The following is a 13665-nucleotide window of genomic DNA, read 5'->3' on the forward strand; positions in this document are numbered from 1 at the left end:
AGTCCTGAAGTCAGGAGGACCCGAGTTCAAATCTGGTCTCAGACAATTAACACTTCCTCGCTGTGTGACCCTGGGCAAGTCATATAACCCCAATTGCCTCAGCAAAAAAAAAAAAATCATCTTCTAGAGTCTGAAGGAATTAGACCAACATTAGCACAAAAAATTACCTACCCATAAAAAGAAATTATGGGTCCTGGAAATATGGAAAAAAATATTTTGTACACATGCATCACATGCAATTTTGAGAATTTCCATTCTCAAATATGACCTGTAGTTTCATGATGAGTCCCTAGAACTTAATCTTCTAATAAAAATTCTTTCTTTTCTGTGATCTAGTCCTAGCTCCCTCACATTTTACAAAGAAGGGATGCCCAGAAAGAAGGATGATTTACCAAAGACTGCACAGAAGAAACATTTTTCATTTTATGGCAGAGGTAGGCATACAACCAAAGCTCATGAGCACCAGTTAAATACTTCCATCAGTCCCACACTTTGCCTCTTCAATACACTAAACATTCTGAAACATACAGAGTGTAACAGTTTTTCCTTGAACAAAATGCCATTTCTAAATACAAGAAGTATAAAAATCAATGAAAACAAATACCCTAACAGGCCAATGACTGAATTCAAAAGTTTTACTTACTTGGTTGATCGAGGTACTACCATGTCTGAGAGAGATTCATATCTTTTTTGCCACTGTGAATAATTTGGCCTTCAAGCAACAGAACAGAACTTCAGTTAGCATTAGCAAAAATAATACAGTGCATTGTAAATTTTAATAAGTTCACAGAAATATTTTTTTAAAAGAACCCTGTGAAGTAGGTCTGTTATTATCTCTATCTGAAATATAAAGACCTATGGTTTTGAGAGGGCAGTTGACTTTCTCTAAGTCTTATAATTATTAAGTGTTAGAGCCACAGCTTTTTCTGGAGGAGCCCATCAATTCCCCACCACCTGGGATGGGAGGGCTCTGCCTGACAGATTATTGCTTCCAGCAGCTTCCTACTGTGGGGATTAAAACTTGCCCAACAAAAAAGACTGAGCCAACAACATTTAATTAAAGAGTCCATGGTCCCTTCTAATGAAGTGGACCTCATTATCTTCCTCACAAAATGAGATACCCCTTCTTTCAGGGCCTTATTTTTTTATAAGGCTTGATACCTAAATACTCTAAAGAGTCTATACAAAGTATGGAATCCCATTGGTTGATAAATCTTGCTTTGATGGGTGGGTCTTGGACAAACCACTTTGCATCTCCATTAAGTAGTCATAACATCATAAAATGGTCACCTGCTCATGTTGGATAAAACAAAAAATGATCTAAAGATACAAAAATGGTTGATTAATAGTTCCAGGGGCAGAGCCAAGTTAATAAAATCAGATAGCTCCTCAAGCTTTCCCAGTTTCCCCCATAAACCACATGAAACCAAGCTTCTGAAAAGAGTCTAATGGAATGAAACAATTCAAAGAACTTCAAGAAAGGTCAGTCTCATTGGGGTGAAAGGGGTGTTCAGCCTAGCTCACAAAGCTGGTGAGAGGGTCTTAATCACAGCAGGTCATCAACTAAGACACTTGGTCCTAGTTTATTAGCAGAGCAGACCAGTGGAGCAGCCTCCAGTCCCAGTATAGATGCAAATTACCAGACAGGAAGAATCAGGCTATTTCCTGGAGAGAGCAAAATACCAAACACAAATCGCACAAGAAAGTTGGGACAGCATCCCCTATACTCCAGGAGCAGAGCTTGACCTTAAAAGTCACAAAACAGGAAAAGAAAGAAAGAAAATGGGCAAGAAATAGAAAAGAACCTTAACCATATAACCATATAAAGCTATTATGGTAACAAGGACGACCAAAACACCAAATCAGACAAGGACAAAATACCCACATGGGAAATCTTCAAAGAATGATATAAATTGGTCTCAAGCCCAAAAAGGCTTCTAAGAACTGCTCATAAAAGATTTTAAAAGGCAAATAAAGGAAAAATTGGGGAAAGAAACAGAGGTATGCAAAAGAGTCAATATTTTTGAAAAGGAAAACAATTCCTTAAAAAAATACAATTGATCAAATGCAAAAGAAAAAAAAAAACACCGAAGAAATCAATTCCTTAAAAACAAAATTAGCCAAATCCAAAAAATAGAAAAAATAAAGAAAAAAATTCAATTAAGAAAACAACTTGAAAAGTAGAAGTAATCAAATGGAAAGAGATATAAAAGTTAACTTAAGAAAATCATACCCTAAAAACTAGAACCAAACAAATGGAAACTAATGACTCTAGAGACATCAAGAATCAGATAAACAAATTAAAAAGAATGAAAAATGGAAGAAAATGTAGAATACCTCATTGGAAAAGTAGCCAACCTGAAAAATACATCCAAGAGAGACAAATTTAACAATAACTGGTCTACCTGAAGGCCACAACCAAAAAAGAAGCCTGAATATCATTCTTCAAAAGATAAGAAAACTGCCCTGATATACTAGAAGCAGAAGGCAAAATATTCAGAGAAAGAATCCCTCAATCATCTCCAAAAAAGAGATACCACAAAGAAAGTCCAAGGAACATTGTTGCAAAACTCCAAAGCTACAAAAATAAGTTAGAGGACTTTCCATGTCATTGAGTCACCTTTACCAGGCTGGACTTGGTCACCTTAACAAAGGAAAAGAAAGGTGGAAGGCTCCCTAGTTAGCTTCCTATGATTAAGCAAGAGAACTTACAATCTCTCACAACTCTATGGTCTAATATACAGAACTTATAATCACTACCCCTATGGAATCATATCAAATTGATTAATACTTATTAGAATAGAGTAGGGGTCCAAATGAATTATTTCACTCTCCCTCTTAAAGGGCTCCTCTGGTTCAGGTTTCCATCCAGCCTGAAGTGACCTAAGATTTTTCCCTCATCTCCCTCAGCAAGCACATTGGACAAAAAGAAATCAGTTCAAAGAAGAACCAAAGCCACTCAACACTGGGGTCACTTAACAGTGCTCTTACTTTGGAACTATCACCAGGAGAGTGATGAGATACTCTGAATCAAGCACAAAATCTTCTTTGTTCACAATATCAGCTAATGTCCGAGTGAAGAGATTTCCCCTAAAATGCAAAAGCAGAAAGATATGAGCTTAATGGAAAGGTATATCGGTTCTGAGCTCCTGTTCATTTAGGCTTACTGGTATATAGGCATATGTGCCATATATATATATATACACACACACACATATATATATATAAACACACACATTGAAAATAAGAGATCCCAACTACAAAATATTCATATATTCAATAAGTCAACAAGCATTATTGAGTGTTTTGCAGAGCACTCTACTAGGCAGTGTAGAAAACAATTTAGATCAGGGGTTCTTGAGATCAACATCAACATAATTAGTTTCCTTTATTATTTTCTTTTATACATATGAAAACATTATTCTGAAAAGGGATCCATAGGCTTCACCAGACTGCCATAGAAGTTCATGACAGATAATGAAAGAACCTCTGATTTAGATAAAAGTCTTGACCTCATGTGCTTACCATGAGATGACACAGTTGACTAACTAATACTACACGATGAGTACAGTAGAATATTACCAAGTGCTATCAGGAATAGCACTTAGCTGAATGAGGGCATCTGCGAAGCTTCCATGGAGGAAGTAGCATTTAAGTTGGACTTTATAATATCACAGCCATGTTTTAAGCATTTACTTTATATCAAGTCCTATATTAGACACCAAAAAGATTTCTAAAACACGTTCTTTATAACATACAGTGAGTCATCATGAAAAACTTCTCTGTCCAACTGATAAAACAATTTGATTGCTTAAGTCATATTTTCTAGGGAAAAAATTACCTTAATTGTATAGCATAAAGTATTAGGTAAAGTTGGAGAAGAAGCAAGAGAAAAAGTTCATAAATTTCAAACTGATCTTTAAGACCATTTGATTGTATCCCCTTGTTTTACCAATGAGGCTGCTAAGGTCTCAAAACATTAAATCCCTTTTTTCATGATAGAACAACTTGAAAGCTAAAAATTTAAACACAAGTCCTCTGTCTACAAATCAGGTGATCCACTTTCTATTCCACTGCTTCCTTCAGAGTAAGACTGAGATCCAATGGTGAAGGTCTTTAATGATAGAGAAGAAGGATAGGGTGAAATGAGGAAGGCACTATGGATGAGGTGCCATTTAAGCTGGATTTTAAAGGTAAAAATAAGAATGGATATTTCATCCACAGAATGTAAAAAGAGGAATTATTTTTCTACTTTTTCAAAATCTTCAACATAATAGCCCAGTGCCTGGCACTGAGGTAAGCACTTAAAAATTGCTTATTAATTAATTCCAGTCATGAGGGACACTGAGGCATTGCAGGAGCAGAACTGTCCAACTGAACTGGAACATGAACTGTGTGGAATGCAATGATTCAGACCAGACTAGAAAGACAGGGAAGGTACCACATCATTGCTACAAACTTAAGGCAAGTACCCTAGAGGCATCATGTGGCAAGGGGAGGAGAATTTTGTCCACTATTTGAAAAATGCTCATTCATCTTATTCCCTGGCCATTCACATTCCCTTCCTCTATCTCCTGGAATCCAGGGTACTAAAGCTAGCAACCCCTCCCTTCCCCTTGTATTGTGGCAAGCTTGGCTCATTAACCCAATGGTGTTCTCACCAGTGTGCCAAAATGACTACTCCACACCTCAATGACCTGGGTTCCCCTCTCCACCTTCATTCTTTCCATCTACATTGCTCTGCCAGATTAATCACCCTAATGCATTATTTGGATGTGCTGCTTCTCTGTTGAAAACTTGCTTGAAAACTCAGCCCCAGCACATTCCCATTGCTCACTAAGTCAAGTTCTTAGTTAATCAAACCTCTCCAAAATCTGGATATAATCTACTTTCTAATTTTATTTCCTTCTCTTGGGGTATTTGACGACATTAGAATACAGCACTTTTCCAAAGACCCGAGTCTCCAATTTATACATGTCTCCAATTTACTCTCCTAATCAGATTTATAAGAAAATTAAGTCATGTCCATAACTGTGTTATACCTCAGTTTCCTTGCCTCAGTTTCCCTGATGGCAACTCCCCTTCCTGGCCATTGGGACTGAGATAATTAGGACTGGGAGCCCTGGCCACTAGCATTCCAAAAACTCATAAAACTCCAGATCCAATATCTCAAATTCTTAGATGGAATTCTCTGAGCTAGACTTAGGGGTTCTTAGCTTCTTCCCTCAACTTATGAGAATTTATGATCCTTCCTTACTCCCAGCCTATCAGAACTGAATGTATAGTCCTTTCATGGAACTTCCCATTCACCAGTGCTTTTACACTCCCTCCCGACCCCTACTTGCCTTTGTTTCCCTGAGCCCTCTGGAATACCTCACTCGTGTTTGGATGCTTTGAGACAAGAGTCCCATCCACCAGCTGGCTAAGCCAGTCCAAACTCTCCCACTAATAAAATATTAAAAACCTCTAATCTCTACCTTACCTCAGTTTCCCTGGCATTACAACTGGAATCCCACAAAAAATCTTCGTGTTTCTATATACCATTAAGATTTTAAAAGCGCTTTCAAACCAATAACATTTATGAAATGGGTTTTATAAACATTAATATCCCCTGCTTTCAATTTCAATTCTGAAACTGTAATGTTCCAAAAGGCTGTGATTTATCTAATACTCCAGGATGTGAACCCAAAAGAATACTGACTCCAGTAACTACTTACCTCACACCATAATAAATGAGAGAAAAGAGGAAAAATGGAAAAACAGAAGGAGAAAATGAAAGGAGAGTATGACAGTCAAAATCATCCACAAAGTCAGTCCCAATCAGGAATCAAATCCAAAACTTTTGACTCCAAGCATGAGGCAGCTTACCCTACAAAACACTGCACATTGAATTCTAATAGTGCCTCTCTTCTGGCCCCAGTCAAACTCTAGAAGTGGAAGCTGCTATACTTGGGGATAGAGGGGAATTCTTTGGAAGGCAGGGCTCCAGACCACTTAGAAATTTACCCCTAAGAGAAGTGGAATTGGTTCAAGTTACCTGAGGGAGGTGGCTCAAGATAGAGCAAAGCTGGCTTTTACACGGTTTTCAGCTCAAGTGAAACCAGAGTAAAGTTCTTTTTAAAAATTCAAAGAAACCTCATGCAGGTTATTAACATATGATTCACTGGCCAAAAAGGGTGATGGGATTAGCATTGTGACTCACTCACTGTAAGTACTTTTCCAAAAATAAAAGATCACATCCTCATAACTTGTGTTGGTTTACAAATCACTTTAAAAATCTTAGCTCCAATTTGGAACTATGCTCAAAAAGTTATCAAACTGTGCATCCCTTTGATCCAGCAGTGTTACTGCTGAGCTTATATCCCAACGAGATCTTAAAGAAGGGAAAGGGACCTGTATGTGCAAGAATGTTTGTGGCAGCCCTCTTTGTAGTGGCCAGAAACTGGAAACTGAGTGGATGCCCATCAATTGGAGAATGGCTGAATAAATTGTGGTATATGAATATTACGGAATATTATTGTTCGGTAAGAAATGACCAACAGGATGATTTCAGAAAGGCCTGGAGAGACTTACACGAACTGATGCTGAGTGAAATGAGCAGGGCCAGGAGATCATTATATACTTCAACAACAATACTATAGGATGACCAATTCTGATGGACCTGGCCATCCTCAGCAATGAGATGAACCAAATCATTTCCAATGGAGCAGTAACAAACTGAACCAACTACACCCAGCGAAAGAACTCTGGGAGATGACTAAAAACCATTACCTTGAATTCCCAATCCTATATTTTTGCCCACCTGCATTTTTGATTTCCTTCACAGGCTAAATGTACAATATTTCAGAATCCGATTCTTTTTGTACAGCAAAATAATGGTTTGGTCATGTATACTTATTGTGTATCTAATTTATATTTTAATCTATTTAACATCTACTGGTCATCCTGCCATCTGGGGGAGGGGGTGGGGGGAAGGAAGGGAAAAATTAGAACAAGAGGTTTGGCAATTGTCAATGCTGTAAAGTTACCCATACATATAACCTGTAAATAAAAGGCTATTAAAATAAAATAAATTAAAAAAATAAAAATTTTAGCTCCAGAGCAGCTAGGTGGTACAGTAGATACAAAGGTTTCCTAGCTGTGTGATCTGGGCAAGTCACTTAACCCCAATTGCCTCAGCAAAAATCTTACCTCCTTTCACCTTCACAAGGACTATGATCCCCATTTTTGTTGTGATGGTGAAGTCCCTGGATTCTCTTTTTGGCCCCATTTTAGTGGTTTCTTGACAAAGATACTGGAGTGTTTGCCATTTTTCTCCAGCTCATTTTACAGATGAGTAAATTGGGGCAAACAGGGTTAAGGGACTTGCCCCAGGGTCATATAATTACTAAGTTTTTAGACCAGATTTGAACTCTTAAAGATCAATCTTCCTGACTCTAGGATCAGCACTCTTCTACACCACCTAGCTAATCCCATTCAACAAATGAGAAAAGTAAGATACACAGGATGAGGATAACTGATAAGACTGTTAGTGTCAGAGTTAATTTTTGATTGACAAGTTTGTTCCAGAGGGAATGTAGCTGAATACAGTATAGAAAAGTACTGGATTTGGTATTAAAATAGGATTTGAATCCTGCCTCTTTTTTCCTATTGGTTATGACAAATGGTATAGAAAATCTTTTCTGATGCAAGGTCCTATGATCTTGGGGATTTTACCCACTAATGTGGGACAGAACTAAAAAACTGAGAAGCACAACTGTAGCAATTTCGCAACAGTGACATAAAAAGAACAGGAAAATAAAAAAACAAAAGGTGAAGTAATTTATGAACTGACTAAATGAAATGTTGAATGAAGGGGTGAAAGATGGATAAGTTGTACTATTGTGACTTAATTCTGTCTGATTTGATTCTTATCAACAATTCAGTGATCCAAAGCAATGCCATCCATATCCAGAGAGAGATCTGTGGATCTCTCCAGTTGAATCAATACATATTATGTTCCTTTTTTTCCCCTTGTTTTTTTCTCATTTGTGGTTTTCCCTTTTTGCTCTGATTTTCTCTCTCAACATGGCTCATAAGAAAAAAATATTTTAAAAAAATAAATGTGAATATACACGTATAACCAAAAAAAAAATGTTTTTTACATTTAACTCTTTGTCCCTGGACAAATCACCTATAAATAAAGGATATAATACTTAAGCTAATCCTTTCACAAGATTATTGGGAAGAAGGTTCTTTGTAAACTCTACAAAGTACTTTAGTGATATCCAAGTGAGGGCAACTAAGTAGCTCAGAGATAGAAAGTTTATTGTTTAGTGCTATAGTTGTGTCTGATCCCATTTGGGATTTCCTTGGCAAAGATATTTTGTGATTAAGTAACTTGCCCAGGATCACACAGGTAGTGTTTGTGGTCATATTTAAACTTAGGAAGATGAGTCTTCCTGAAAACATTCTATTCACACTCTATCCACTGAATCAACCTAGCTACCCTTAATCACCTTCAGCTTAGAGTAGCTCTTTCCTCTAGACTGCCATTTTTCCACTCTCTTCCAAGTCTTTCACATTCCTTTCTTCCAATCTCTTCTCCCAAGAAAGCCCCAAAGAAGCAAGTGGATGAGGATCAGTTAGGACACAATCAAAAAGTGTCAATTGTGTGAGCCTAAACTCTGAAATTCTCTCTTGGACTATAATTTGCTGCCTTTCATTTCTCAATCTCAACCCTTCATTCTCATTGCAAGTCACCTCCCAACTCCCAATATTTCCAGTTCATTCAAATTTAGATTGTTCTGACTTCACTTTACTCCCTTCAGTCTTGAACCTAACATTAACCAAAATATAAGTTGCCAAATCCTTAAGAGGGAGATATCACAGACTTTTCTCCCTCCTTCAATCCTTACATCTAATTACCTGCCATATCCTTTGATTTTTCTTCTAAATTTTTCATCTGTCTCTTTTGTTAAAACTCACAATGTCATACTTACTTCTTGGCTGGATCATTTCAATTGCTTCTAATTTGCTCTCTGTGCTTCTTGTCTCTATAGTCTGCAAGCCAACTGCAATTGCCAAAATCATATTACTAAAATACACAACCAACTGTGTAATTTGATGGTTCAAAATCCTTGAGTGGTTCCCTATTGACATTTTAAATAAAATATCAAAATCTCTTTCTGGCGTTTAAGGTCCTACATGATCTCCCTCCAAGCATCTTTACTGGACTTATTTTATATTAACCTCTTACACGAACTTCATTTTCTAGTCAAATGATGAGCTGTTCTCAAACTTAAACATTCCATTTTGTATTGCTTATTTGCAAAATCCTTCCTGGAAGAAGGAATGCACTTTTCTCACAGAATCCAGGTCCTCCTTCCATACTCAACCCAGGTGTCATTAGATACAGAAGAAATTTCTTTGACTCTATCCACACTAGCAACTTTTCCCCTCCTTGAGTTATCATTTATTTATCTGTACATATTTCACTCTTCCTTGGTAGGTGACAGAACTCTCCTTCAGCAGATCTCTAAAAATTCTAACCACATCCTTGCATGTCATAGATTTGTTGAGTTGAACTGAGAAAGGGAAAGACGTGAGGGAGGTACTGGGGATGGGAGTAAAAAACTAAGCCATTCTAATTCCTACTAGGCATCTCAAGAAGCACAAGATTATAAATCCATAGAGGAGCATAAACAAAGCAGGAGAACGGAAGGGTGCCAGGTGGGGAAGGGAGTAAAAGGAAGTTGAATGAGCAAGACAACTTCAGCAGAGCCTATGGAAAAAGGTCCCATGAATGAGCAAAAGCAAAGATACATACGTGGATTTCTTTTCCAGATTCTCCAGATTTCCTTTCAAAGTGTTGTAGGCAGCTGTTCGAGCTTTCAGATCTGTTTCTATTTGTGCCAGTTGCTGTATGTGAAAGCAGAAGTTAGTATTTTCTATACAACTGCCTCAATTTGGATACAGTAAAGGACTAGGAGATCAACCCAGATGAAAAGAACCTGGGTGAAACCCAGCAACATAGTGTGGTAAGAGGAACCTGTGTTTGAATTCAGAACACAATTTACCAGCTGTAGCAACATTTCCCCACTCTAGGTCTCAATTTCCCTACCTATAAAATAGGGAATTCTCCACCTTTAAGTGGAGATAATAATCCTTGCACTGTTTTCCTTGAAAAGAAGAATTCTTACAAGCATCAGAGATGGTCTGTGAAGAACTATCCAACTGGATTTGCTACTAAATTTCTATTAAAATCATTTTTGCTGTTATAATGCTAAATTTTGCTATAATCATGCTAAAATCACTATTGCTATTAAAGTCATCATTTGTTTCCTCCTTGTTCTCAGAACACTGTTCTAGTATAACCTAAGCCCTGGTAAGTCTTATCAAGCAGGAAATAATAGTAGTTGACATTTAAATGACATTTCCGATCCTTACAGCAATCTTGCTTCTGGAATTATTAGCCTCATTTTATTGATTAGGAAACAGATACTTAAAGATTTTAAGTTTCTTGTCTTAATTTGTCTTAATTAAGTGACAATCACAGGAAAGACTTTAAGTTCATGTTTGAAATAATTAACATACTGACTACAGTTAAGGACTGGGAGGCAGCAAGAACCAGATATTGCCCTAGGAACATAAAATCTTTGGCCAAGGGCAAGCCTCTTACTCCTATAAAATGAGTAATAATAGCTAAACTATCTACTTCAAGGGGCTATTATGAGGTTCAAATGAGATAGTGAAAAGTAATTTGTAAACTTTATTTAACATAATAGAAAAATCCCCTATAATTATCATGACTGTCATTTAGTTGACCTGTACCTTTCTTAAAGCTATTTCTTTATCTGCTTCATTATACCTCTTAAAATAGTAACAAGTTTTATACACGTTTACCGTGTTTAACATATATTGGATTACATGCCATCTAGGGGAAAGGGTGAGGAGAAGGGAAGGAAAAATTGGAATAGAAGGTTTTTCAACCATCAATGTTGAAAAATTATCCTTCCATGTTTTATTTATACCAATTGATAAAAATATAACTTATTTGCTCCAAATTGACCACTCAACTTTATTGTAAGGCTTGTACAAAAGGTCTCCTAATTTCTTACAGAAACTCTTTAGTCTACTTACTGCTCAAGGCCCTGAAGATAGCCGATTCTCACTTCAGACTACCCCGTACTTTGCATCTTTATCACAATGCTCCAAACACTATTGCCAACTATAATTCCCTCCCAACTCTTATTTCTACAACTTGAAATTTTACCAACTTCACAGGCCCTATGATTTCTCTAGTCCATTTCCTATTCTGAAAAATAAGAGAATTGCATTCAATGCATAATGATCAAAAAATTATAGTATGTGGCTGTAATGGAATATTATCATGCTATAAGTAATGGAGGATATAACAGATTCTGAGAAACCTAGGAAGATATACTTCATGAACTAAAGTAAAGTCTGAGTGAGTGCTAGGTGATCCAGTGGGTAAGAGTGCTAAGAGTTCTGATCCCAAAGTCAGGAAGACTCCTCTTCCTGAATTCAAATCTGTTCCTCAGAGCCCAGCTGTGTGACCCTAGGCAAGTTATTTAACACTGTTTGCCTCAGTTTCTCAACTGTAAAAGGAGCTGGAGAAAGAAATGGCAAACCATTCTAGTATCTTTACAAGGAAAACCCCAAATGGGGTCACAAAGAGTTGAACATGACTGAAATATGCCTAAAAGAGTATGAAGACAATCAGAATTTTGTACAATCTATTTTGTACAATTATCACAATAAAGGAAAACATCTTTGAAAGACTTAATAATGATTATCAGACCAGTCAAGACTCCAGAAGACTAATAATGAATCTAATTCTCATCTGTTGATATACAAGTAATGCTGTTGATATACAAGTAATGGCCAGAGGTATAAAATAAGAAACACACATTTAATATTATTGGATTTATTTTGCTTCACTACATTTATCATATTCTCTTAGAAAGGAAAAATTTCTTCAGTAGAGGTAAAGAGACAGGAATTATGAAGAGGAATTGGTGGGTAGTGAAAGTGATTCAAACCAAATAAAAAAAGGAGAGTCAACTAAACCCTTTTTTAAAAATTAAACAGTAAAGAGCAGAAAGAAGTTCAGAAACAGAAAGAGACAAGCAGGACATTTATTATTTTATTAAACTGAATATACATGTTTTGAAAAGTGTATGTTCACATTTTACCTTTACAATTCTCTTATGTTCTTTGTATATTGAAATGTTCATATATGTTAAATTGATTATTAAAAAAAGAAAAAAATTTAAATGAGGGGATTGGATTAAGTTACCTGAAGTCTCTTCCAGTCTTATGGAAACTGCAAAGTAACCTTAACAACCTGTCCCTGTCTCACCTACATAGCCAAATATAGTATTTCATTAAATGGTTTGTAAGAGTACATTTTAATCCCCTCCACTGGTTTGCTCAGGGAGGACTTCAAAGAGATGGAAAATATGCCAAGCAACCTGTGTCCCTTGGACAGAATGTTCCCCAATTCTCCATGGTGTAAATACATGCTCTCACTCCTCCTTGGACAGATATTTCACAATCTTTCTCATTCAGAAGTTATTCTCAGGTTTAACCAAAACCAGACAGGACTGTTTGGTCAGACCTCAGAGGACATGAGTGGAAGAAAATGGACCTATTGGGTAGAACCGATGTCAATGAGTCTGCACTCTAGCCAACACCTGTTTAACATTTATTTTTCATAGTTGTGTGATTTATTTCACATCCACACAAAGGCTTTACCATAAGTTAAAGCCATTATGTAATACATCCTAGGGCTCACTTATTCATTAACAAATGTTGATGGAATGGAATCAATGATTGTACTTAGTCAGGAGACCCAGGAGGAGCCTTGACTAAAACTTCTTAGCTGTGAGGTTGTAGACAGGTTACTTTTCTTGATTTATATCTCCTCATTTGTGAAAAGGTAAAAATAGTACTTGCCCTCAAGATTTTTTTTTAAACTGAGTTTCAAACAGGGTTTCCCTTACTACCCAGATTGGACCATTCATATCCTAATTCCACTGACACAAAAACTTTGACATTCTGTTTCCAAGTGTGCCAGTTCACTCCTCTTTTGACAACCTTTACCCCGCTTCATCCCTTGCTTCTGGGTGCTCATCACCCTGATGGGGAATTTAGTGATGATACTGAGTACTTTAACCCACAGCTAGACTCTTGAATTCAAGATCTGCCAGCCTTAGCCAAATTAGGCAGCAAGATTATGTATCACCAATCCTGCCATTTTGGGACTATAAGACAAACATTTTGCAAACCAAAAAGCACTAGCAAAATGTGAGTTATTCAATGAGAAAAAGTTCAATAAGATATACAAATATATATTAGTTATCATCACCATTCATTTATTCAATAATCATCCAATTAAGTAGCTGGGTATGCAACACTGTGGGTGCCCATCAACTCTATCACTATTAAACTTTCAACTACTGAATAATAATTCTCCATTTAGGTCCTCTTCTGATACTTCATCATGGTATGAATGGGAATGTGAGCTCTTAAAAAGTTTGACAGTAAAGTGGTCTACTAAATTAGAAAGGCCTCTAAGATTACCCAAGCAATTCTGGGGGCTGAACAAGGTATAACTAACTAATATCACAGAAGTCATCATTGGGTTTTAGCCAAATGAAG

General features: G+C 36.7%; 1 protein-coding gene across 3 annotated transcripts in view; it reads right to left on the reverse strand.

Moving 5' to 3' along the window:
- Nucleotides 1-13665, reverse strand: part of ATP6V1C2 (ATPase H+ transporting V1 subunit C2) — a 57224-nt gene that overhangs the window by 13602 nt on the left and 29957 nt on the right. For all 3 annotated transcript variants that reach the window (XM_031951293.1, XM_031951294.1, XM_031951292.1), the window contains exons 6-8: nt 9809-9900; nt 2992-3090; nt 644-712 (exon numbers count right to left, since the gene is read on the reverse strand). In XM_031951293.1, the coding sequence (XP_031807153.1) occupies nt 644-712; nt 2992-3090; nt 9809-9900 (260 nt within the window). The remainder of the gene's footprint in view (nt 1-643; nt 713-2991; nt 3091-9808; nt 9901-13665) is intronic.

Source organism: Sarcophilus harrisii, chromosome 2, assembly GCF_902635505.1.
Source record: "Sarcophilus harrisii chromosome 2, mSarHar1.11, whole genome shotgun sequence".
NCBI lineage: Eukaryota > Metazoa > Chordata > Mammalia > Dasyuromorphia > Dasyuridae > Sarcophilus > Sarcophilus harrisii.